General features: G+C 36.0%; 1 protein-coding gene across 4 annotated transcripts in view; it reads right to left on the bottom strand.

Annotated features, from left to right (window-relative positions):
- Positions 1–5,289: 5,289 nt before the first annotated feature.
- The window catches only part of LOC129755375 (uncharacterized), a 197,005-nt gene continuing 177,175 nt past the window's right edge, over positions 5,290–25,119 (bottom strand). For all 4 annotated transcript variants that reach the window (XM_055751820.1, XM_055751823.1, XM_055751821.1 and 1 more), the window contains exons 4-7: positions 20,745–21,196; positions 9,429–10,349; positions 8,906–9,371; positions 5,290–6,259 (exon numbers count right to left, since the gene is read on the bottom strand). In XM_055751820.1, coding sequence (XP_055607795.1) covers positions 5,603–6,259; positions 8,906–9,371; positions 9,429–10,349; positions 20,745–21,196 — 2,496 coding nt within the window. In that variant the 3' untranslated portion in view covers positions 5,290–5,602. The remainder of the gene's footprint in view (positions 6,260–8,905; positions 9,372–9,428; positions 10,350–20,744; positions 21,197–25,119) is intronic.

A 25,119-nucleotide genomic window follows, 5' to 3' on the forward strand; every position in this document is an offset into this window, starting at 1 on the left:
GTCACTTTTGTAATTTTTGTATTTTTAGTCATTTTTATCACCTGTGCCATTTTTGTTATTTTTGGTCATCTGTGTATTTTTGTCATATTTATCATTTTTCTGTCATTTTTTAGGCGTCGTACACAAATTACGTAACGCATGTAGGGGGGGAGGGGGGTAGAGTCTGCGTTACTTGCTGTTACATAGGGGGGAGGGGGGGTACTTGGTTCAGTTAGGTAACAAATGAAAGGAAAAAAAAAATAATGAAAAGAATTGTAATTTTCTTTTTTTTTGGCGAACAAATCTACGCACCCCTTGTTTGAGCGTCAATGCTAGTTAAGTATTGTGTAAATAAAGTTTGATTCAGAAAAACTGTTTATGTGTTTGTTTGCGCACTGCGCGAATGAAACGAAGTGAGCTTTGCTGTTTTGTTTATTTTACTGTCACGGCATCGACTGCAGTTCATTCACTGTTTATGTGCAGTATAACTGACTGTGTTCAAATTCCTCAAATAGAAAGAAATGAGTGTGGTAGATATAGGTGAAACAACAATAATATCAAGAAAAATGTTTAAAACTATTCACTTTCATATTCCGCGAACAATTATTTATTATATTTAGTAATTGAGTTTCTTTGGCAACCCGGAATATGTTTTATCAGTGGGCTGTTGAATGAATTCATTGCGGAATATTGAACGAAACCAATTCATTCAAGCAGCTTTGAGTGTGTGAGTGAAGGAAGTTGGATGCAATTGAATGGAAAATTAACGGTCATTCTTTTGGCGTCTTTTGAGGAAGAAAGTTGTGTTGTGAGTAAGTGAAAAAAGAAAATTAATAAACCAATTCACCACAGTGAGTTTCTTTGTTGTAATATTATTGAGTCATTAATTGCATCTCATTTAGTTTCCAGAAGACCGCAAAATGGATAAAAACGACTTGTTTCAACGCCTTTACAACGCTATCGTTAAAGCCAATCCTGAGCGCAGCAAGAAGAAGTGTCAGGATGAGGCGGTGTTTATCTGGAATAAATCCAAAGAAAATCCGGATACGCAGCAACAAGTGATTTCTGAACGACTCTCCGAAATTCAAAGAAAATCAACTCTGCAGAAAGGTTCGCTGCTCAAATTCTGGGGGCAGGCAAGTAAAAGTGCACCAAAGCATAAGGAAGTGCCTGTTACAGTGTTGGAATCAAATGTTGAATCTCCCAAAGCACCTCAGCCACCGGAAAATTATCAAGATGACACACCAGAACCAGCCAGAAAGCGCCCTGCATATGTTCAGGACAAATTAAAATCGGACCTCGCCAACCTCAATTCTGAGATCGTAAGTATACTCAATCTAAAAGTAGTCTTTAGCTGAGTGAAAATCGAAATTTTATCTACAGGTCAAACTCAGAGAAATGGAAGATTGCGGAATGCTCACGGAGGAAGACAAAGCAAAATTGACCAGGCATTTGAAGGAACGAAAGCAGAAGGAAGCTGAATTGAAAACCAAAACTCTGGCTCAAGAGCGCCAGCAGCGGTTCTGGGACGAGAAAAAGAAGGCTATGCAAAACCTTCTCGAGCAGATTCCCGAAGCTAAGGATCATTTGAAACCACAGATCTCTGCAGGTCGACCACCGCTAGAAGATCGGCAGCCAGATCTGCTTAAAGCAATCGTGGACATTGCAATGCACGGATCAGCAGCTGCGGAAAAGCGCCAGGATGAGCGATACCGTAGCGTGAAGACGCTTACAGAACTGTCTGGAGCTCTGAAAAGCAAAGGATACCACATAAGCCGAATGGGTACGTACTTACGTTTGTTGCCTCATCGGGCCAACAGTACTGAGGGAAAGCGTCATGTACATACAGTGCCGGTGAAACTTCTTAAAGCAAAAAACGATTGCCACAAGGTACACACAGACGGGAAATTTTGCACTGCAAGTATTAACATGCTTGAGCAAATTGCGTCGCTGTTGGGACCCAATAAGGTTTGCTTTTTGAGTCAGGATGACAAGGCACGTGTAGTTATGGGTCTCACAGCTGCAAACAAACAAGCACCGATTGTTATGCATCTCGAGTATCGGGTACGACTGCCGGACCACGATTTTGTCGTGGCTCCAAAACACAAACTGATTCCCTCAGTAATCGCCGGATGCGTAATTAAACCTGGACAAATAGGCAGTAGTGAAGCTGTTGGGTACAGTGGACCCACATACATTGCGGTGCGTTCAGGGAAACACTGTTCATCAACAGCTTTTTCCCATGGACGGGATTTCAACAGGGTGTGTGAACTACCAGAGTTTGATGAGATCATGCGTTACCAAGGAGAGATCAAGCCCATTGTTATTATTACCGTTGACGGGGGGCCAGATGAGAACCCCCGTTATAAAAAGGTGATAGATATGGCGATTCACCATTTCCGGGAATTGAACCTTGATGCAATGTTTATTGCAACCAATGCTCCCGGACGAAGTGCATTCAATCGCGTTGAGCGGCGCATGTCACCCCTCTCCCGGGAACTCTCAGGGTTGATTCTCCCTCACGATCACTATGGGTCACATTTGGACGCAAAACTGAGAACAAATGATCCGGAACTGGAAGCGAAGAATTTTAAATATGCTGGTGAAGCTTTGTCAGATGTTTGGAATGATTTGATGATCGATGGACATCCCGTTAAAGCAGAATACATTGAGCCCACTAACTCACAAATTGATTCTGCAGAATTAGAGCAATATTCACCCGAGTGGTTTGCTCGTCACGTAAGGACATCACAGTACTTCTTGCAAGTAGTCAAGTGTAACGACAGGAACTGCTGCAAGGAGCCAAGGAGTAGCTATTTCTGGGTTAACAAGCATCAATTCTTGCCTGCTCCTGTTCCTCTCCTGCAAACCCCGGATGGATTGAAAGCTCCAAACCCTACAGACGTGAACGTTAGCTTCCCATCGCTGTTTGTTCGGAACACTGTTATCTTGTCGAACATTCTTCCAAGGGCACTGCTGGCTTACAAAGAACTTCCCTACGATACATATTGCCCATCGCAGCAGTCCGTTTTGAAGGCAAGAATTTGCAAAACGTGTTCACTCTATTTTGCATCTCAAGTAATGCTCAAAGACCATCAGAAGGTGCATAAGACTGGAGTGCTTGAGAAACGCCGACACACCAAGACGATCGCAAGACGAGAAAATGAGATGCTGGTGGAGGAGAATGATGAACTTGTTTGGACCGATGATGACTCCGACGTAGAACAATGCATTACATCAGACGTGGCGGAGGATACAAATACCTTCCCTGTCGTCACAGTTGATGAACACATGAATCCAACTTGGACCGAAGCTGTTTTTTAATTTTTTTTCTTCTTTAGATATTTTTCACTGTAGTATAAGAACGTTTCAGAATAAAAATGCATCAAATAAACTTTTGTGTACTTTTACTGTTAATTTCAAAATTGAATATGGGGGGGGGGGGGTGTATTTAGCGTTACGTAACTATAGAAGGGGGATTCGATCAAACGTTACTTATTGTTACATAGGGGGGGGAGGGGGTCTAAATTCTAGATTTTTTGCGTTACGTAATTTGTGTACGACGCCTTATTCATTTTTGCCATTATTGTCATTATAATCATTTTTAACAGTTTTGTTATTTCTTGTTTTTTTTTGATTCTGTGTCAGTTTTATAATTTTTTTTCTTAAATTTTTTGCCATTTTCTTTCATTTTTGCCATTATTGTCATTAGTATTTCCGTCATGTTTGTCATCATTCTTAATGAAAAAAAAAACAATAACAAAAATGACTACATTAACAATAATAAATAAAACAACCTCTGCCATTTTTGTCAATTTTGTCTTTTTTGTCATTTTTATTAGTTTGTGTTTTGTATTAACTTTTGGTATTTTTGTAAGTTTTGTAATTTTATTTTTATTAGTTTATTTTTGTTGTTTACAAAATATCAAAATTATTGTTTGTTTTATTGTACACCTTTATGACAATAAACAAAATTATTGTTTATTGTCATAAAGGTGTACAACCCCTTTTTTGGAATTATTTATAACTATTTGATCATTATAGGTAATTAATTATTACTTTTGGCATTTTTAAGTAAAAAATATATTGTTTTTCTTTTTCGGTGCATCTAATTTAAAAATTAAAATTCCATCCTGAAGATGTTAAACTTTTTAATAGGTGGTTTTGAAGCGAATTTAAGTCATTTTTCATTTTTAGAGCGATTTTTAAAAACTTGGATATAAATAAATTAGTGTGATGCATCAAAAGTGACTCTGTCTCAAAAAGGCTTTTTTTTAAACCATCTGATCTCATTTTACGCATTTTAAAGATTTGTTGTTAAATTATATTTGTGATATTCCCTTTAACATTAGAACATCAGAGATAGAGAGAGTTGACTGTATTTCCATTACCGTACTCTGGTGGTGAATATAAGAAGCATATTTACATTGGTTCATATACCTGCCACGGCTTCTTTGTGGCGCTGCATTGAGCGGGTGTAACGGAAAACAAACGCCACGTTTTTATCCTCCATTTAAAAGATTTTTAGTTTTAATCTAGAACTTTTAAGATTGTTATTTTATAAAATATGTATAAACGATAACCGCATTGATGGCTGCATGTTTATAGGAATGTTTCAACTCCGGAATCTAAAAAGCCAGAACCGAATTTTGAAAGAACTGCTTTCCGAATTTTGAGGGCAGTGAAAAGGGTTGAAACGGCTGTTTAGATTTCATTTCTGGTTGCAATATCGATTCAACATTCAGAATCTTCAAATAAAACCAGAATGTTTCAAAACATGCCTTAAAATAATTTCATTATATTTATCAAAATCCAAATCCCAGAAGTAAATATATTTTTAAAGAAATATTAACATTTAAGTGGAAAGTAATATATATCAATCTTCAAATGAAATCTGAGATTTCGACAACTCAATTCACGTAGGCACAAATAAACGTGATTTGACTTTCTGAGAAATTTATTCTTCCCATCAAAGAATCAGACTTTTGAAGGATAACTTCAAAACACGATGTATTGCATATCTATTTAAAGGCTGAAAGTTTCAAATCTGAAGACAAAAGGTTTCATAAAGATTCTGAGAACTGTCCTGAGAATCGACATACATATTTGGGTAATACGTAATGGAATAAAAAATGTTACTCAAGTATTTGCTCTCTCAATATTTTAACGGAATGGATGATCGTTAACTGAATATCAATTTTTTCAAAGAATTTTATCCTAAATATGAACTTGTCTATTCGACTTTTATTTGTCTTTATTGATAAAAGAATGCATTCGAAGTTTCAGCTTTAAAATATTTTGTTTCCTTGATATTATCACTTTATTTGCCGTATGATACTGTACATAGAATAATCAGTAATAAATACCTAATTTAAAGATCAATTTTATCTGATTGGATGTCTCTTACTCATGAACTTAACCGACCTAGTACGCGCTCACTTGTCAATAAATATATAGTGTATTGGCGACGATGGGAGGAGATTAGGCTGTACTCATATTTCACTTAAAAGCAAGTTTTCGTATTTATACATACAACTGCAGTTTTTTAAAATAATTACAAATTTTCGGGATACCACGCTCATACCACGCTCACTCAAAATCAAATCTCATTCCGCAGCATTCCTCACGACCGACAATTTCCATCGCAATTTATCACCGACCAAATCCAGTCCACGTAGTTCGGTAGCTTGGTGTAGATGCCGAATTTGTTCTTCTTGCCGCATCCATCCCCAAAGCTGGTAATGCCAAAGATGGTCCAGGGACTGTTAACCTTAGTCGTGTCGCGGCAAAGAAGCGGACCTCCGGAATCGCCGGCACAAGTGTCCACCCTGCCTCGCTTATGCCCGGCGCAGAACATATTCTTGGTGATGGTGTAATCGTGATACACAGCCCTGCACCGTTCGTTGGTGATAATCGGAACTTCCGCCTCGTGTAGCACATCCGTTCCGGCATCGTCGCTGTGACGCTTCTTGCCCCACCCGATAATCGTGCAGGTGTGTCCAATCGGAAGTGGCTGATAGCGTTCCGGCAGGCAGGCGTACCCCACAAAGCTGGACCGTTCCACCTCCCGAGGTAACCGTAACAAAGCCACGTCGTTGTCCACCGTCTTTTTGTCATACCGGGGATGTTTAATACTGAACTCGATGCGGAACTCGATCTCGGTACCGTCTGTTTGTTGCAGGTGATGTTCCCCCAAACGGACGAACAGCCGCTTCCGGACACAGTGGGCTGCCGTGAGGATCCAGCGAGGCGCAACCAAGGTTCCGCCGCAGAATGCTTCCTGGAATGAGGCAATCGAAATCATAGATATTAAGAAAAACACAATTGAATCACATTTAAAAAAAAATAAATTTAGTTAAACTTGAATTTTGGTATAAATTTAAATAGAAGGTTGTGTAGAGTATAAGGCGAACGAAGTGAAGTGAATCCTTGACAAAAATAGCAAAACTGAACAAATTACTTTTTTTAATTTGAAAAAAATGGATAAAAATAACAAAATGACCAAATTGGCATAAATAGGATCCAGCTTGCGAACATGTCGAGCTCCATCGATCGACTTCTAGATCTTTTATCGATACACCTCATGATCAGTAGTGGGCAAAGAACAGCAGTCGATCGATCGAGCTCGACATGTACGCATGCTGGAGCCTATTTCGTCACGTTCGCCGTGGTGTAATTGGCTAACACGCCGTTGTACTGCAGCGGAAGTTGCGGGTTCAAGTCCTGTCGGTGAGTCGTTGTCTCTTTTTCGAAACCTCATTATAATGGAGGCTTACGTTCTTTCTTTCTTTAATAACTCATATTCTCTTATACTTTCCATCACCTTCAAAAATGTGAAAATTCACTAAATTTGAATTTAAAAATTGAAAAAATTGATAAAATTATCAAAATTGACAAATTACCGAAAATGATAAAAAATGAAAAAAGACAAATATGCAAAACTGAAAAAATTTAGAAATCTTCGGAAATTGATATAAATGACAAAACTGAAAAATTTGACCACATTGAGAAATTTGAAGAAATTGATTTGACAAAATTGCGAATTAGCGAAAAGTACAAAATTGAAGTATTTAACAAAATTGTTGAAAGAATTTCTACATTTATTTTTAAATTTGACGTTTTTGTCATTTTGTCATTTTTGTCATTTTTGTCATTTTTGTCATTTTTGTCATTTTTGTCATTTTTGTCATTTTTGTCGTTTTTGTCATTTTTGTCATTTTTGTCATTTATGTCATTTTTGGCATTTTTGGCATTTTTGTCATTTTTGTCATTTTTGTCATTTTTGTCATTTTTGTCATTTTTGTAATTTTTGAGAACGAACGACATCTCAAGAAAAAGCATCCTGCCTGAGAGAAGATGAGAAGGTGTGCATCGTACGCGTCACCGTGTCGTTTTTCCTTTCTTATAGCAACGTATGATATGCACAGTAAACGAAAATTACCGAGTTCGGTAATTTTGTTACCGTAATCCTAACATGTGTAAATCGTTAAACTGTTCGGTAATTTTTTCGGTAAAAAATAAACGAACATCGGTAAATCGATTCTTAATTTACCGATGTTCGTTTATTTTTTACCGAAAAAATTACCGAGCAGTTTAACGATTTACACATGTTAGGATTTCGGTAAAAAAATTACCGAAATCGGTAATTTTCGTTTACTATGTGGGTGAACGGAGAAGAATGACCAGCTGGTTAAAATCCTCTATAAATAAACTAAAGAGAATATAATAGATATGGGTGAAAGATGGAACTTACAATTGCTATCAAACCATGTGAGTATTCATTTCCTTATATTGACTTATCTTATTTCGAGGCTTTACCTTTTTAATGTAATGTAATGAATGTCATTAGATGACTCTTCGGTTCCATTTTCGAAACCTATTCGGCTGAAGGGTGAACTGGAATCCAAACAATACATAGATATCTAATGGTGAACGTTGACTCATTTACAATCATAACAGCTTTGTCGATTTGGTCATTTTTTAAGTATTTTTTGTCATTATTGTAAAATTCGTCATTTTGTCAATTTTGTCAAAGGCTAATGCTAATATACATGCAAGAATAAATATTCTTCCTTCAATTTAACACTTTAACTAAAATTTTCCTGCCTGATTTCCCCAACACAACTAAAACATGTTATAATTGCCTTTTCCAATGAAATAATATTCATTTTATCTTTATTACAGGACACGACACTTAATGTTCTCTCTAACGGAAAAGGATTTAAAATTAGCTTCTTTGTTGTCCTCCTCGTTTCAAAATTTCTCTTCGCTAGCGGTCCAAATATTAAGCGTACGATTTGACCACCGTATTTTGTTTATTTTACCGATTGGCAGCTTTATACCTTGAAGTCAGGCCTGTTGATAAGAGAGTTTTTCTCGATCCTGCCCATGAGATTTTTTCAATGAGCTTCTGTATAAGAGTCTATCTCAAAGACTATTAGACATATTGTTACAAAATTTTGTACACGTAAATATTAAATTACTAGGAAGCTTCACTAAAATTTATATCAATTTCCATTCACGCATTCAAAAGATATAAATAAATCAAAGTGTTGCATTTTTATCGAATACACTTCTTAGTAAATCTCCTGGGTTAAAATATTTCGATTTAGAATATTTGGCGACGTTTTTTTTACGCCCAGTAAACAACAAAGCTGCTTTTTAATAATTTCAACAGGATCAATTTCACGTCTTGGAGGAGTTTAAAGTTGAATCAATGACAACGTTCATTTTTTAAAGAAACTTTACCAATTTTTGACACTTAATTCAAAGGTTATATGGATCATTCAATGTAAAAAAAACAATACAGTTTCGATCGCGTTGAATAATCCTCTTTAAGATGATTGGAAAGTTTTTGCTTTAGGAGTTATTTGAAATTTCGACTCTCTGGACGCAAGTGCGTGAAATGTGCCTTAAGTTAACTTACCTTAAATCTATTCAGGATCGCCACCTGCCAAGGCCACTGACCCCTCCGGGAAGTTTTCCCACCAATAATCCTCAGCATATTGTACAGATACTTCTTGGACTTGTTCCGCACCATCGGGAGCCCACAGGTCAGTTCCTGGGGCATATATTCCGGTTGCAGAAAACCCTTCCGACTGTTAAACATCTGCTGTGCTATCGAATTATCCTGCAGCGGCTGATCGCTTCTACTTCGGGCCGTTTGTCCTCCCGGTGGTATCAACTGATTGGTTCTGGCCGGTTTAGTTGACTTTGGCGTCGTTGTGGTTGTTGTTGTAGTTGTGCTAGGTGTTGTCGATAGCATCGTGCTACCCTTGTTGTTTTGATATAACTGGTTTCCGATCCATTCCTCGCAGAAACTTCCCTCGGTGTAGCAATAAGCGATCTCACGGATCACGTCATTGCCGCAAATGGCTGGCACCTTACAGCGTCTGAAATTGTTTAAAAGTGTATTAAGTTTGGACAACTAATCAAGTCCATCAACTTACTTAAACCTCCGAGTGGTACATTTGGCTGTGCATTTGGACCAACGACTCCACTTGGAGTACGGGTTGTCTACCTTCCGGGGCATCTCGAACACGGCCTTCTCTCGTGCCTTCTTCTGTGCTCCATATCCTTGCTTGGTCATACCTTTGCCAGGGTACTTTTTCCCATCCGATGATAATTCTACAGCCGTACTATTGGAAGCTTCTTCATCGGATAAATCCGTTTCGAAGTCCTCCTCGGATTCTTCAATGAAGTTACTGACCTCGCGTTTGGCGTGATGTAAACTACTGGTCGTTGGAAGTACTTCAGTCGGAAATGAGTCCAGCAATCGACTAACTTCCGGTACAGCTGTTGTGGAAATATTTCCTCCTATCTTCCCAACAATGGGTTCACTGATAGGAATAAATCCATTGAAATCTATGAATTCATCCTGTCGATTCGCAAATCCTGTCCCATCCCGATAAAGGTGATCGTAATCATCCTCGAAGAAATCCGTTAACCGGGAAGGCTTTCTTCCCAAAGCCGAGGGATGTGGCCGTCGATAAAAATTCTGGGCAGCGCCCTGTGGTCGAACGTAATGTGGACTGGGGCTGAATATCCGTTGATCATCAAAATCTTCGACGAGCAGCTGTTGTTTATTGCGAGAGTTTTGGATTCGCTGCTCGCTCAACTCATCGTAGTCGTACACCGGCTTCACTTCCGGAACCGTTTCCTCTCGTCGGTGGTAGATCGATATCTGCGGACGCTTCCGTTTCCGTTTGTGCTTCTTTTTTATGATGACGTACTCGGTATCGTCATCGTCCTCGTAGTAATCCTCATCTTCATCGTCGTCTTCGACGATGATACGCTTTTTCTTTTTCGGTTTGTACGATTCCACCAACGAGTATTTGTGGAGCGGGGAGTGATCGTGATCGTGGAAGCAGCTGTAACGATAACGAATAGATTAATAAAAAGAATATTTCCTAAATGAACAAATAGCTTGAGAAAATAGATATTGTCACCTTAAAAATATATTAAAAGAGTAGGAGGTACATATGTGATTTCAAAATAGTCGATGAATTCCTTTTAATTCAGCCACAGTTACAAAGGAATTCATCGACTTCTTTGAAATCATAGATTCATTCAACCAAGAGGCTTTTCAAACCTTCTTTTTGAAAATACATATGTGAGTTCGATTATTAATCCTTATTTAAAAAATCAAAATTAATATTATATCTTTTAAGTATTTATGTAACAATTTACTATCAAAATTTTCAATTTAAGAACGCACGATCGTTAAATACGAAAAATATCGTTCCTTCGTCTTATAAAAATTTGTAGACGAGGAGATCAAATGATCAATAATTGAAAACAAAAACCAGTTCATGCCAATTTTTAAAAAAACCTGAACCACTTTAACACTAAACGTAAAGGAGGGGTAGTATGACATTTTTTGAACTTCAAATGACTATAACTGCTTTTATAATTATTTGTTTCGCATGACTTCATGACTTTTTATATTTTAAAAATGCACGATTTTTTTCATAATTTTTTTTTTAGTTTGTAGATTTCGAAAAACGTACACAGTAAACGAAAATTACTGAGTTCGGTAATTTTTTTACCGAAATCCTAACATGTGTAAATCGTTAAACTGTTCGGTAATTTTTTCGGTAAAAAATAAACGAACATCGGTAAATCGACTCTTCATTTACCGATGTTCGTTTATTTTTTACCGAAAAAACTACCGAACAGTTTAACGATTTACACATGTTAGGATTTCGGTAAAAAAATTACCGAACTCGGTAATTTTCGTTTACTGTCTATGTGGTATACTTGTTTATATCGCCCGGGATTCAAATAACCCCTTACACTTTTTCCACTAAAACTCTCTTGTTTCTCAACCGATTTTTACAAAACTTATAGTTTTGGAAAGCTTGTAGCATAACTCAAAAATGATTTCCAGACAATGTTCAGCTACAATAATTAATTCTTAAGTTATTCAAAGTCTAAGAAAAAAAAATCCGATAAAACATGTTTCGGGAAAAGGCTGGAAGTCAGTTATTCAGTGCTCTAACAAAAATTCACTTAGTGCCTGAGAAAGCTGAAGATAGATGCTATATGTTGCCCATATGAAAATATTTTTTTAAAAACTTGTTAAGATCATGGCCATAAAAAATGTAGAAAAGTGGCGTTTAAACCGTACTTTTTAATGAATCAACCACCGAGGCTGTAACAATAGAAAATTTTAAAAAGTTAAATTGGAAAATGATGTAATTTGTGATATTTTGGCGTCTTTAGATTTCTAAAACACGAAACAGCTTAAAAATATTTTGAGAATACGGTAGCTTAGAAACATTTTGAGAATATTGCAATGATGTTTTTCAATGTTAAACATGTCAATTAGGATCGATTATTCTTAAGAAATGATAGTTAACTAGAAGAATCAGTTTTAGAGAAATCTATTATGTTTTATACCAGAATAACCCGGGTGGTTAAAAGGTTTTAAATAAATAATAATTAAAAATATTATATTTATATGCAATCACATTACAGTATATCTTATTAATCAATAAACAGATCAAGAAATGTAAACAATTGCCGTAAATTGGGGTTACTTTGATTACCGGGGTAGCTTCGATCAACATGAAATTTTTCCCCGCAATCATCAATAAATACGCTTGAAAGATTATGAATTAAGTTTCAAATAGGCAAAATTCTGCTTAAAGTAAAAATGTAATTTCAAAATGTTAAAATATCGAAGTATAGAAATCTATAATTGAAAGAATTTATTGAAAAGGGATGATTCCATTTAATATTGTAACTAAAAATTTTTAGAAATGTCTCCAATTTCGCCCCTAAATTTATGCAGAATCATTGTCCATTTTTCGATTGTAAATGTTTTTGAAAGAAATTTTTAAAAACAGTTTGATCTTAACAAAAAATTAATGTTATCAATGTTTTCAAACCTGTTTTGTTAAATAGCACCAAAGTTATAATTTTGAAGATGTTTACGTTAAAACCATGCTGATCAGTGTTACTCAAACCTACATGAAATCTGGTTTTGTGATAAATATTTAATGGATCGATGGAAGTAGCTATTTTCTAGAGATATGTCACCACCAGCGTAGAAAGCTGTGAGACCTCATGATCAGAGAAAAGACTAGCGTAATATTTAGAGAGGGCGAAACCAGCAGTTGGTTCAAATCGAGAAAAACGTGTTTGAGAGTTGGAATTGATGATCAAAACCTATTAAAACATCAAACCTTTTTTTTATCAAAATATAATGCTTAATATTCACTTATCGTTCGTTAATTATCAAAAATACTGCATTTTTTCAGTAAGTACATGTTTTGAGTGAGTTTTGCCCTATTTTGTTTTCCATTTCGATTCCAGTTACAGTTACATCGGGAGGTGATTTACTGTAAAAAAAAACAAGTTGTTTGTGTTAGTGTTATTAACTAATTGATTTGGAATAGAAGAAGAACCTGAGTATATACAATCAAATTTACTAGACCTTTATATTAAAGTCAACTCAACTTTTCATTTTATGATTACTTAGATTTTATTTACTCTATAAAATTCCATTATGACCAACCCGAAAATCTGACTCGTTACTGTACCGCTATCTGTTGGCAGCAATCAGTAAAATAGTGCAGAAGGCCCATTGGGATCCATTGTAGCCACTATTCTACTATCAACGATCATGATTTATACTTCTTTACTCAGTAAGTATTATAAAAATAAACTCCAATGATACGCAAAAAGAAACACAATCAAAAATATTCAAATGTGAAACGATCAAAGCTCCCCCCATTTAAGGTATTGAATTAGATTGTTTGAAATGGTATTTGAACCTTTTGTTTGGATTTTATTCAATGAAGCTAGAGAAAAAAATCAAAAACGTTTTTATTTCTATTGATAGTTTGCACATAACAACGTTACAGAAATATCATGGAACAAACAGGTTTTCTATCACGAAATCAAGAAAAATTCACGAAATCAAGAAAATTCAGTTAACTCTGTAAAACTAAATTTGATCAAAGAACTTTTTTAGTTGAAATGTGGTTTTGAAACATTTGAATGTGATGAGCAATGAAAATTTATGAAATGCTACAGGAGTTACACTGGAGGAGTGCTAAACAGATTGTGTATTTAACTTTTTTTTTATCTGTGAATAGTCTCTATTAAAATATTTCAAGTGTAGAAGAACTTTTTGGTTCGTTTTATGGAATTGACTCCATGTTTCACGATGATAGGAGTTTTAAAGGAAAAAGCTCATTCATGGATAAATGATAACAAATATCACTCCATCCAGATGGCTACGATAAAAAACGGCAAAATATCAGCTCCTTAGACCACATGGCGATTAAGCTTTTAGAAGGCTTTTAAATAATGGTAACAATGTAAAAAAAAAAGATAAAATGAAATATTACGTAACTCGATTTTCGAGCCCTACGTAACAAATCCACAAAGTGTAATACACTGCTATACCCCCTCCCTTCCTAAAACCGTAACGTAATATTCGAATGGTCCCATAGAAGTCAAACGTTTCTGAAGTGCCTGTCGAAAAATTTATCACCTCAATGGAATTCAACTTCTTTTGTTGGATAAAAATTCACAAGAAGTGGAAAATTTTGAAAATTCAAGGATATTTTTAATTTTTTTTGCGTGTAGTCTTTTATCCAAACAAAATTTTAAAAAAATAAATAATATGTTTGAACTTTGTGGAAATTTTAGGTTTCAGATATTTTTTCAAAATCAAATCTACGAAAAGTGAACTTATTTCAAAGATTGCGTTTGCGGAAGCATTTTTTTTATTTGGCTCCTTACAAAAGTTTGTTCCCTACACCCTAATCTATCATTTGGGGGGTAAGCCTCTAGATTTCAAGACATTATACAATTTGGACACCATATTGCACATCTTAATGTTAAACCTTGAATGATACAATTTTATTTTCGCTAATAAGTTTACAAAAGTTTAGTTTAGTGATTAGGGTAAATGTACCAGATCTTGGCCCCTAAGGCATCGTTGACTAGTTTTCCTAAGATTGTAGACTTCCTGTAATGTGCAGCTATGCTTATCCTTTAATAAACATGATTGCATACTAGCCTGGGATGCAGTAAAATTATGACATGGCTTTGAAACTGTGGATGATTTGAAAACAATCCTTTCAAACTTTTTATTGAAATGCTCCATACTTTGGCCTCCGCTCCGAATTGTGGCCCTTTCTGAGTCCTTCACTAACACAATAACCGGCCACATGAATTCGTTGATAATATGGTGGAAGGAAGCACAGCAATGTATTGTATTGTTTTCAAAAAGTCGGAAGACCAAAATTACCATACACTTTTAAAATTGATATGCATTCAGAATTATGCTCTTACGGGGCCATTCAAATATTACGTATCGCGTTCAGGGGAGGAGGGGGTATAGAAGGTTGTTACGCTTTGTGGATTTTAGATAGATCTCATAAGAATCTCACAAGAATGTGTTACGTAGGGGGGAGGGGGGAGGGGGTTGAAATTCATCGAAAATAGCGTTACGTAATATTTGAATGGCCCCTACGTTGAAAAACTCTTCTTGTTTAGTTAAGTTTTTGGTTTGTTTGAAATATGCATTTGAGTGAAAATCTAAAACAAATATTTTCCAAACTATTCCATTGTAGACCACATGGGAGAATGGGGATACTTTATCCCCTTTTTTTATTTTCATCATATCTTTTAAGGAAAATTTAGCAACTCGCCGTCTTTAGCATTTTCTGACAGCGTATAATCTCAAGTTCATGTGCTCCAAAAATTAGAAAGATACGTGAACTCACAGACGAGCTAGAAGCATTTTCGTGAGACCAAAAAATTGTGATATTTTTGAAGTTACAGGAGACTTGATCCTTTATTAAAGGAGCCTGGTCCTTAATTCAGGGTGCCCTTAGTTCTCATTTCACCATTAGTAAGTACAAGACAAAGAGAATTTAAAAAAATTGCCTACTAAACTACAGTCATTACATACATTAAGGCGCAATTTTCTAGTTTCTTGATAAATACAGTATTTTTAGTCATTATAAACAGATAATTACTGGCTAAACATTAGTTATTGGACAGATATGTATAAGTAATTTCAATGATCATGATCCATTCAGGAGAAAATATATCTTTTATGACTCTAGGGATCAATTATACCCATAACATACATTTTGGAAACTTTTTCTAAACAAAATTGAGAGTTTACTATTGTTTTGAAAATATGGCAATACGAAGTCCAAAATATACTCTAACGATTGACATATTAGATTAAATATTTTTATAGTAATTTTTTCATGTGAGAAACATTCTAAAGTAATAAAGAAAGATCTTCAAATCACATCTTGTAAAAGTTTTCAAACAAAGTTCAATGACTCGAAAAATAAAAATTTGAAAATTTGTTGGATAACAGCATTGTTGTTTTGATTTATTTGGCACATTTTTCTAGAACATTTGATATTTGTAAGACATTCCTGTTTCGAGATATAGCGAAGGGATCAAGTATCCCCAGGGATCAAGTATCCTCATTCTCCTCTACATACATATTAGAGATGTACCGAATATTCGGTCGGCCGAATATTCGGCGCCGAATATCGCCAAAAAACCGTTAAGCCGAATATTCGGCTTACCGAATAGTTGAGCTAAGTATTCGGCCGAATAGGCCGAATAGGCCGAATATCTTCTACAGACTTGAAATTTTTTCAATAATTTTTGATAATTTATTAAATATCCAAAAGTAATGTTGTAAAAGCTACACAATCATTAAAAACTTATGGTTTCAGCATAATATCTAAAAGGTATATCCGCCTATCTTTCATTGTAGATATATTTGGGCTTGCGCATTAATCCAGTAAAGAATCCAGGGGTGAAATTATGAATCCTTTTCGATTCGAGTTACCCGTTTCAAGTTGAACTCGAATCGAATTAGAATCAGTATTACGAATCTCGTTCGAATTCTAAATTTTAATGTATTATATTTCGAGTAAATCGGGTAGTAGATCATCTCGAAACGTTCCATCCGAATCGAGAACGGTAATGCCAAAGTTGGTCGAATCGAACGAAACTCGATTGTTTCGAGTTCCATAATCCCACCCCAGATTAGTCAAACTGGACGGAATATCCAGATATTGTTTAATACTTCCCGAGTTTTGCTCGGGTTTATTTAGATTATTTGCTAATTCAAATAAAAAATTCAAATTCCTCTTTAAAAATTTTAAGATTTTGTGTTCAATTTTTGCAAAAATTGGTTGAAGATCATCTATCTTATCAACAAAAATTGAAAGATATCTTGCTCAAATTTGACCTTCATCTAATTCAATATTAGAGAAACAATTTCAAATAGCTTGGCACTTGTTTCGACATGTTTTATCCCAGATTTCACAGGAACGCAATCTGTTTGGTGATAAACGCCCTAGAAGCGACAAGTCATCACATAAGTATCTTTTCAGTTATTGGTGACATTTTAAAAAATAAGAAAGACCCCTACTTAAAAAATATCTTGAAAATCATCATCCGATAATATCATCTGTTTGAAAATAGTCGACTAAAACATGAGGGGCATTAATATGGAAGAAATAGAAAGCATTAAGGCAATCGCTTAAGGTTTTTTCATTGAAAACTCAATAGAATATTCGACCGAATATTCGGCCGAATATTCGGCCGAATATTCGTTTGGCCGAATAGTTGAAAAGGTCAATATTCGGTATTCGGCCGTTCGCCGAATACCACTATTCGGTACATCTCTAATACATATATTAACTAAAGAGCCTATAGTAAACAAAGAGACGAATGTCACGATTGTATCTTTCGTTTTTCTGCCAGTGTCATTCCAATCCAAAGGACTCAGTAAGGAAACAGACTTAAAGGCATCCCTACAGCAGGGTTGCAAGCTTATTATTTCAAAAGGGATCAAACTGCGCCTCTTTTCATGTAGTCCCTTCTGTTTCCATTTAAGTTAACACAAAACAGTGAATGATCATAATTGCTTAATTTCAGTCCCATTAATGGAGGATAGACATTTAAATAAGCTAGGCATGAAGCAAGGTAAAGCTCAAACTCAAGTAGGTAATTGATTCTTTGAATCATACATATTTAAAATGTAACTCTTATCAATTTTCTAACAATCGTATGCGGAAACTCGGTTTGCAAAACAAAACAAATTTTTGCTCGCTCTTGCCTGACAGATAGAGGTTGCATCTCACTCGCTCGTTCGGGAACCATAGCCAATGGACCATTGTGCGCCAACGGCCGGCGAACGTCAACTCAGGCAAATTCTTATTATAATTTGCATAAGTTCCCAGCAAACATTTTTGTAGGTATATTTCTCAACAACTTTGTTATACGTCTCATATACATTATGAAATGATCGTATGAAACTCGAAAAAACAGCATTTACCCATCAAAGTGGAGGCAATATACATACATATTTTCAATTTCGGGCTAAAGCGATAAGAGTATACGATTTGGACGATATACAACACCATATTCATACACACTGAAAGAATGCAAGAGAGCACACGTTTTTTTCTCTCAACGCATCCGAACCGTTGCCAGCGACAATATTTGCTGCCTCCGTCATCAGACAATTCTTGCAAATACACCAATTGATTTTTAGCCATCTGGTTGCACTGCTGGTCGTAGAGAGAACAACAAAGCTGTTCTCTCACTTGATCCACGCGGGAGAAAGCAAAGGAACGAAATCGTCTACAGAATCTGCAAACATGGCGGACTTTTTATCATATCCGATTTAAACCATTTAATCCGACTTCGAGTAACGATTTTTATGACCTTTTACTTGCGTTAGTTGGAATTACGATTCGCAGTAACGTTTTTAATGACTTGAGTTATCATTTTTAATACGATTTCATGTTTGCTGGGTTACGTCTTATGTACTGCTTTTAGGAGTGAAAATTAATTTTCATAAGAGTCTAATGAAATTCTTTCAGATTTAAAACGAACTCTTAATGATAACTAGAAGAAATAAAGTCTGCTTCATTTAATATTGGAACACAAACAATTGCGTGTAGTTCAGTCATTTATTAACGAATTCATAATTTGTTTTTCATACAAATGTAGCATTTTCTTTACTCTTTTATAAAAAAAAATTCAAAAAATTATTCATTGCTGTTTCGAAGAAATTCCCGTACTTTTCCCGTAATACGGCACATTAGGCGGCGCACACCCTTTTCGTCCACCGTTTTGGCGATTTGATTCCACCAGTTCTTCATTTGAGTCATGTTCCTAACAAGTTTTCCCTTTGCCTTAAGCCTCCGCTTCGTGATTGCCCAGTATTTCTCTATCGGTCGGAACTGGGGGCAGTTTGGCGGATTGAGGTCCTTCGGTATTACGCTGACCCCGTTCGTTGCGTACCATTCCATAACCGTTTTGATGTAATGGCAGCTTGCGAGGTCCGGCCAAAACATTACTGGACGGTCGTGGGCACGAATAAACGGCAGAATCCGTTTCTGTAGGCATTCTTTTTTGTAGACTTCTGATGGCATTGTCTTGTCAGTGAGAAAGACTTTGGTTTTCTGTCCACAACTGCATATCCCCTGCCAAATCATGTACTTGCGGGCGAATTTATCCGCAAACACGAACTTGCAGGTACATCCCCCCGAGCCGTCGCCAAATAAAATTTTTGACCTGGGATTTGCCCAAAGTCCGCCTTCACGTAGGTCTCATCGTCCATCAGAATACATCCGTCGAACTTGGTCAGCACTTGGTCGTACAGCTTTCGAGCACGGATTCTGGCCACATTGTTCTGCTTCAGCGTCCGATTTGGCTGTTTGCTGGCTCGGAATGACCTTATTCCTTCCCGGAGACGAATTCGTCGCACCGTACTGTGAGCGGCCTGGAACTTATTGGCCAAATCGCGGTCTGAAAGATTGGGATTCCTCTGCGTGGGAAAGTCATCAAGGCCGTCGACTTTCCCACGCAGTTTCCGGTCGACAGTTCCACTCCGACGCTTCGAATGCGGCTTCCGAGCCGTCGTCAATGTTTCCTTGTACTGCTTGATAACACGCCATACGGTATTTCTGGGCATTTTAAGCTGTTTAGCTAGCTTCGATGCCGACAACAATGGATTTTCAAGAAAACTGTGCACAATTTGATCTCTCTGTTCGGCTTCCATGGCGGTTGTTTACAAAATGCTATCGTTTGGTGTTATGACATAAATACATGGTGAAAGGTAATGAATTTCCCGACACGTGGGTGAAAAAAGTTTCCAAATCCGTCCACTAGGAGCGCCACAATGAGCAAAAGAATTTGTTCCAATATTAAATGAAGCAGACTTTAGCATTGAACAAAAAATGAACACATTGATTCCATCATTCCTTTTTCATCGTCGTACGGAGTTGTGGAGTTTAATAGTTTTTCCGAATAGTTGAAAGTGATTTTTTAAATGGTAAGATTGAGTTAAAGCTTATTTCTGGACGCTGAAAATATTTGTAAAAACATACATTTTCATTTGTTTATTTTTCACCAAACAAACCGGCAAAATGCACAAGGTCATGGAACCGAATGAGACAGAATAACTTTGTAGGACCGAACCGGGTGCTTATGTGCTTATATGTGTGGCCATAGTGTAATTTCAAACAAATAGGCCAAAAAAAGGAAACCAAAGTTTTTAAAATAAAATATTTCGGATTACTCCCGATTAAACGTATCATTTCCTATTTCTATAAGATTCTCTTATGAAAAAACAATATCTTTTCATTGAAGAAGATGTTTATCTGAAGAATTCATTTGCGTCATAAAACAAACTTATGAATTTCAATTTAAAAGAGAATCTTATTGCATACGTAAGAGTATTTTACTGAGTGTCTTCCAGCTGCAGGCTGCCTGCATGCCGTTTTCACACATAGGTATATGTGTACCCGGTGAAAGTATCTAAGCATTCGGTTTGGTATATCGTTTGCTTTGATTTGACTTTTTTTAAGCTAGTTTAATAAACTTTTTCAATGTAATTTTACTACCAAAATGGACGAAAAAACAGTAGTTCAAGTCAATTATTTTTCATACATTTTGCAACGGTTAAGTCCGTCATTTGAAACTAACAGAAGCATAAAATTGTATCTTTCACACTCATGATTTTTGTTGAAATGCCAACATTGGTGAGTTCGATTAGTGAAATTGCATGCCAAGAATAGGTTATAATTTTATATTTTTTGCCGTTTTTTCTTGTAACGGAAGATATTTTTAGTGATTTTCCCATAAAGAAGTGTGTGTTTTAAACCAATCCGAAAGTTGGCAGATGCACTTGCAAGGATATAAATTTGCAACACATATGGTACAATCATCAGTTAATTATAGAATAAACTTACTACTTATGGGGACACGGTCGCTCCTCCACGTGCACATGATGGCCACATTTGGACCGCACCACGCAGTGCCGCTCTCTTCGCTGCTGACAGTGCACATCACAGGGACTCCAGTGCGAGTAGTAGCTGTAGAACTTGGGATGTAGTGATGGATATCCCGGATGATGTGGTGGCCTCCGTTTCGGTGGCCCATACTTCCGGGGATACTTGTAGATGATCTTCCGAGCTTTATGATAAGCTCGATCGATGCTTGTTGTGGGTGGTTGTTGGGTCTGGGAAAGTAGTATCGTGGAAGATGCATTCGGGGAAGTTCTCGGAGGAGGGAACAGAATCTGATGTGGGGATCTCGAACGCTGACCCATTTGAGGAAGCTGATGAGCTGCCAGAGATGGAACTGCCATCAAGTTTCCCAACGTTTGAATGCCCGGGCTGGCTGTCTGGGATAGATGATAGGCCTGAATGGGAGGGGAAAACAAAAATAAAATGTTCCGTTTAGAATTCGATAGCATTAGTAGGTGTGCGGAAGATAAATCGATGCTCGTTAAGATCAATCAATGATACATCTTCCCTCTAATGATGCGAAGAGCAATTTGAAGAGGCGTTACCGCAGTCGAAACAAATTGTTTTTTTTCAGTAATCTGAGTATTTATTGATGAATGAATATTAACTAAACAGCGTAATTGATAGTGAGTATCTACTAGAGTTTGTTGAAAAAAAAAATATAAAAGGTGAATTTAAATATTTTTTACGGTCGCCTAATTGAACTGTATTGCGAAAACTGCAGTAGCAAAACCCGCGCTATGTTGATCATTCGAACGTTCATAAATGTCACACCTAATGAAGTCGTCGATCAGGTGCGGGAAATAAACATCGAGAGATGGTCTTGGTTGAGCAATATGCGAGTTTTTTTTGTCTATAAACTCGCTTGCATATGCACACACCTTCGCCATACGAGGCTGGTCTTGTCCGGTTCAGCATTCACATTATTAGCATTTAAATCTATTAATTTTATTTGATGATAGCCACGAGGCGTCGCGGAGGTGGTCCTGGGTGTGTTTTTGCTCAATTACTGAAAACATCAATTGGGATTAGAAATATGAAGAAGTGACAGAACATCAACTACCTGAGCCAAAAGTCTTTGAAAATTTCTTTGAATGATTATTTAAAATAAAAAAATAACAAAATGAAAATTTCTTTGAATTAATATTTAAAATAAAAAAATGACAGAATGTAATTCAACAAAAACACATTGAGGCTCATTCAAATCTCCGATTTGTTAAAGTTTTTAAAACCTTATGGAGGCGTCTGAAAATCGTGGTGACACTTGACGCCAGATTTCTTTTTTCCCTATTGAGAAGCCATCACGACGACGTCGACGACGATACGGATCAATGAAGTCGTCATTCGGTGGCTAATACGCATAACGAAATCGATTCAGAAACCTCCCCGGTCGGCTCAGAAGAAGAAAAGAGCGCCATCAACAGGTCTTTGTGTCTGCGCTGGAGCATTCCGCGCTTAAGAGCTGTTAAACGGCAATAAGCTCTGATCGGATTATCTAGTGGAGCGCTGCCGTTGAAGTGGAGCTAAATAGTCCATTTCGATCAGTGGCGTAGAACTTTTCTACATGAAATATTTTACCTTCCTTTTTTTCTTCACAATCGTTCAGAGGATCTTTTTAAATTTTTCTAAAAGATTTTTTATTCTAGAAGATTTTGAACCCCCACAAAAACATAACTTTTTAGAACGCCGTCTCTGCTAACTTTGAAAAGCGATATTATTAAGTTCAGCTTATGACGAGTGAAACCAATTTCTCCGACTTCATCTAGCATCTTCTGACAAAAAAATGGGTGAACGATTGAATGGAACGATCTTTGGTAGTGTTTAGATTCAAGCAAAAGCCCTTGTGATGGCAGGTGAGAATAGTTGTTTGTCGGACGAAGAGAGATCACCCACGCAGTGCAGTCTATTCTAGGTTTGCATTAGGTTAGGCTTGAAAGTTGTTCTCGTCATTGTTCGATGACATTTTAAGGTCTTTAAAGTGATTATTTCATAATATAAGCTTACAAAGTATACAAAGTACAATTTACCTCAAAAATTATTTTCAGATAGGTCGATTTACCTTTATCCATTGTTTAAGTCTTTTGAAATATTTACACCGTTTATTTCACCATTTTTGTCATTTCGAGAAAATTTTCGTTTTTTTTTACAATATTGTATACTGCTTTTTACAAGCAATTTAAATATAATTTTAATTAATCTACATACGAGTTGAATGGGAACTCCCTTTTCATAGTTCAGCGAGACTACTTGCTTCATAAGAACATTTCCACTGCACCAATACCAAAACATACCAATTTTGAAGGAAATCGTTCCAACAGTTAGCGTCTTAATTAAACGTCATCCGCTCTTGGGTTTCAATATGACACTATTGGAAGTTTGGCGGCTTGTATCTTCATTCAGGCGCGCTCAATTATAAAAAATCTTCAGGTACACTCAATGAATTCATTTAATCTTTATTTTTGCATCATTACTTCATTTTTGGACACACTCAAGTCCAGATATAAAAATTCCCTAACCAGACCTTGAGTGTCAATTTGACTCTCCTAGCTACAATACTTCAGTTTTCTTATATTCAAAGGCTAGGAAAAAAATCCGAAAAACATGCTTCGTTAAATAAGACTGTAGATAAGCTACAAAATGCTGAAAAAAATTTCACCTATTGTCCAAGAAAGCTGAAGTTAGAAACTGTACGTTGCGCACAAGAGTATAATTATTTGAATTTTTTAAAGATCATGACCAGAAAAAATATAAAAAAGTGGTGTTAAAACATTTCAATCAACGAGCCATCAGCATTGTTTAGTCACAGTAGATAAGTTTTGAAAAGTGAATTGAAAGTTGACGTAATTTGACACATTTTTGCATCGTAAGATTCTCTAAATTTTTTGACATATTTTCAAGAGTAGCTAGCTGTTTTTCGAACTTTTTGTCAATTTGCAAATTCTCAGATTTTAAACTTAAATTCAATTTTTTTCTTTTTCTTTGAATTGAATCAAATCAATCGAAAGATTCCTTTAAATTCAATCACGGTAAATGAAAAGTTCAGATACCGGTATTTTAATAGCGCTCACTGAAGAAGATTGTAAGTTGCTATCAAAATACCGGAATCTGAACTTTTCATTTACCTTGGTTGAATTAAGAGTAATCTTTCGATTGCTTTGATTCAGTTGAATCATTCAACCAAGTAGGCTTACAACACAATAGAGTTTTTTTTATATGTTTTATTTATCGAGGGATTAACCAGACGTTTTCACCCTCGAAAATTTGCTCTGGATTTGGGGTTTATTACCAGAGAAGATTAATGTTCTAAATTAGTTTTCACCAGAAAGTTCTAGTGAAATAATTTTATACACAGCATTTTTTTTTGCTAGAAACCAGCAAAATTATGCTAGTTTTTTTCCGCTGACTTTCCAGCAAAATTTTCTAGCTATTTGAATTGTTGAAAACGATCAGCAAATTCAATTGCTGGAAATCAGTTATCTCAATTGCTTGACAGTATTGTTTATTAAAAAAAAACGGAAATTTTGGGATTTTAAAAAAAGATTTTAAAATTAAATTTCAATATTTAACCTTCATGGCAGACATATTTATGATAAGAAATTTATGAAATTCTTTATTTCTATAAAAAAATATTCCCTTGGTTTAAATACTTTATCGCTGCAATATAGAAGGAAATAAAATTCGATGTCTCCACCGTTGCATATACGAGAAACAAAGAAACACTTCGCGCGCAACGAAAAATACCTAGTAAAAACAAAAGCAAATTAGAGTTTGACAGATCGTTCCCAGGTTTTTCAACAATGAAGATCAAGTGCTGGAAAAATCAGCAAGAAGGAGAATGTTTGCTGGTTTTCAGCAAAAATTTGGATTGCTGGACTTTTCCAGCAATTTTTTTTGCTGGGAAACGAGGCATAAATTTACTGTGTAGGCACTACGATGCTCTACAAAAATAGGAATGACTACTTCTCAAGAAAAACTTCTCTAGGCACCAGCAGTTATGTCAGCCGAATGATATAGGTAGGGGAAAACTGTACAAGACGCACCAGTTAAGCATAATCGCTATTTACAGCGATAATAAAAAAAATCGTCTAAGAACCGAATTGAAAGTTTACGATGATTCAAGGATCAGATTTACCTATTATCAAAAAGAAAAAAATTGATAAAAACACGATTTTGATGATATTTTGGTAAAAAACTTAAACGGCCAGAAAACGCACCGCGGGGTAGAACGCCAAAAATAGTGGACAGAACGCACCATACCGGAAGGGTGGTAAGAAATGAAACAATGATCATAAGGAATGTAATGATTGAAACATAAAAT

This window comes from Uranotaenia lowii, chromosome 3, assembly GCF_029784155.1.
Source record: "Uranotaenia lowii strain MFRU-FL chromosome 3, ASM2978415v1, whole genome shotgun sequence".
Lineage (NCBI taxonomy): Eukaryota > Metazoa > Arthropoda > Insecta > Diptera > Culicidae > Uranotaenia > Uranotaenia lowii.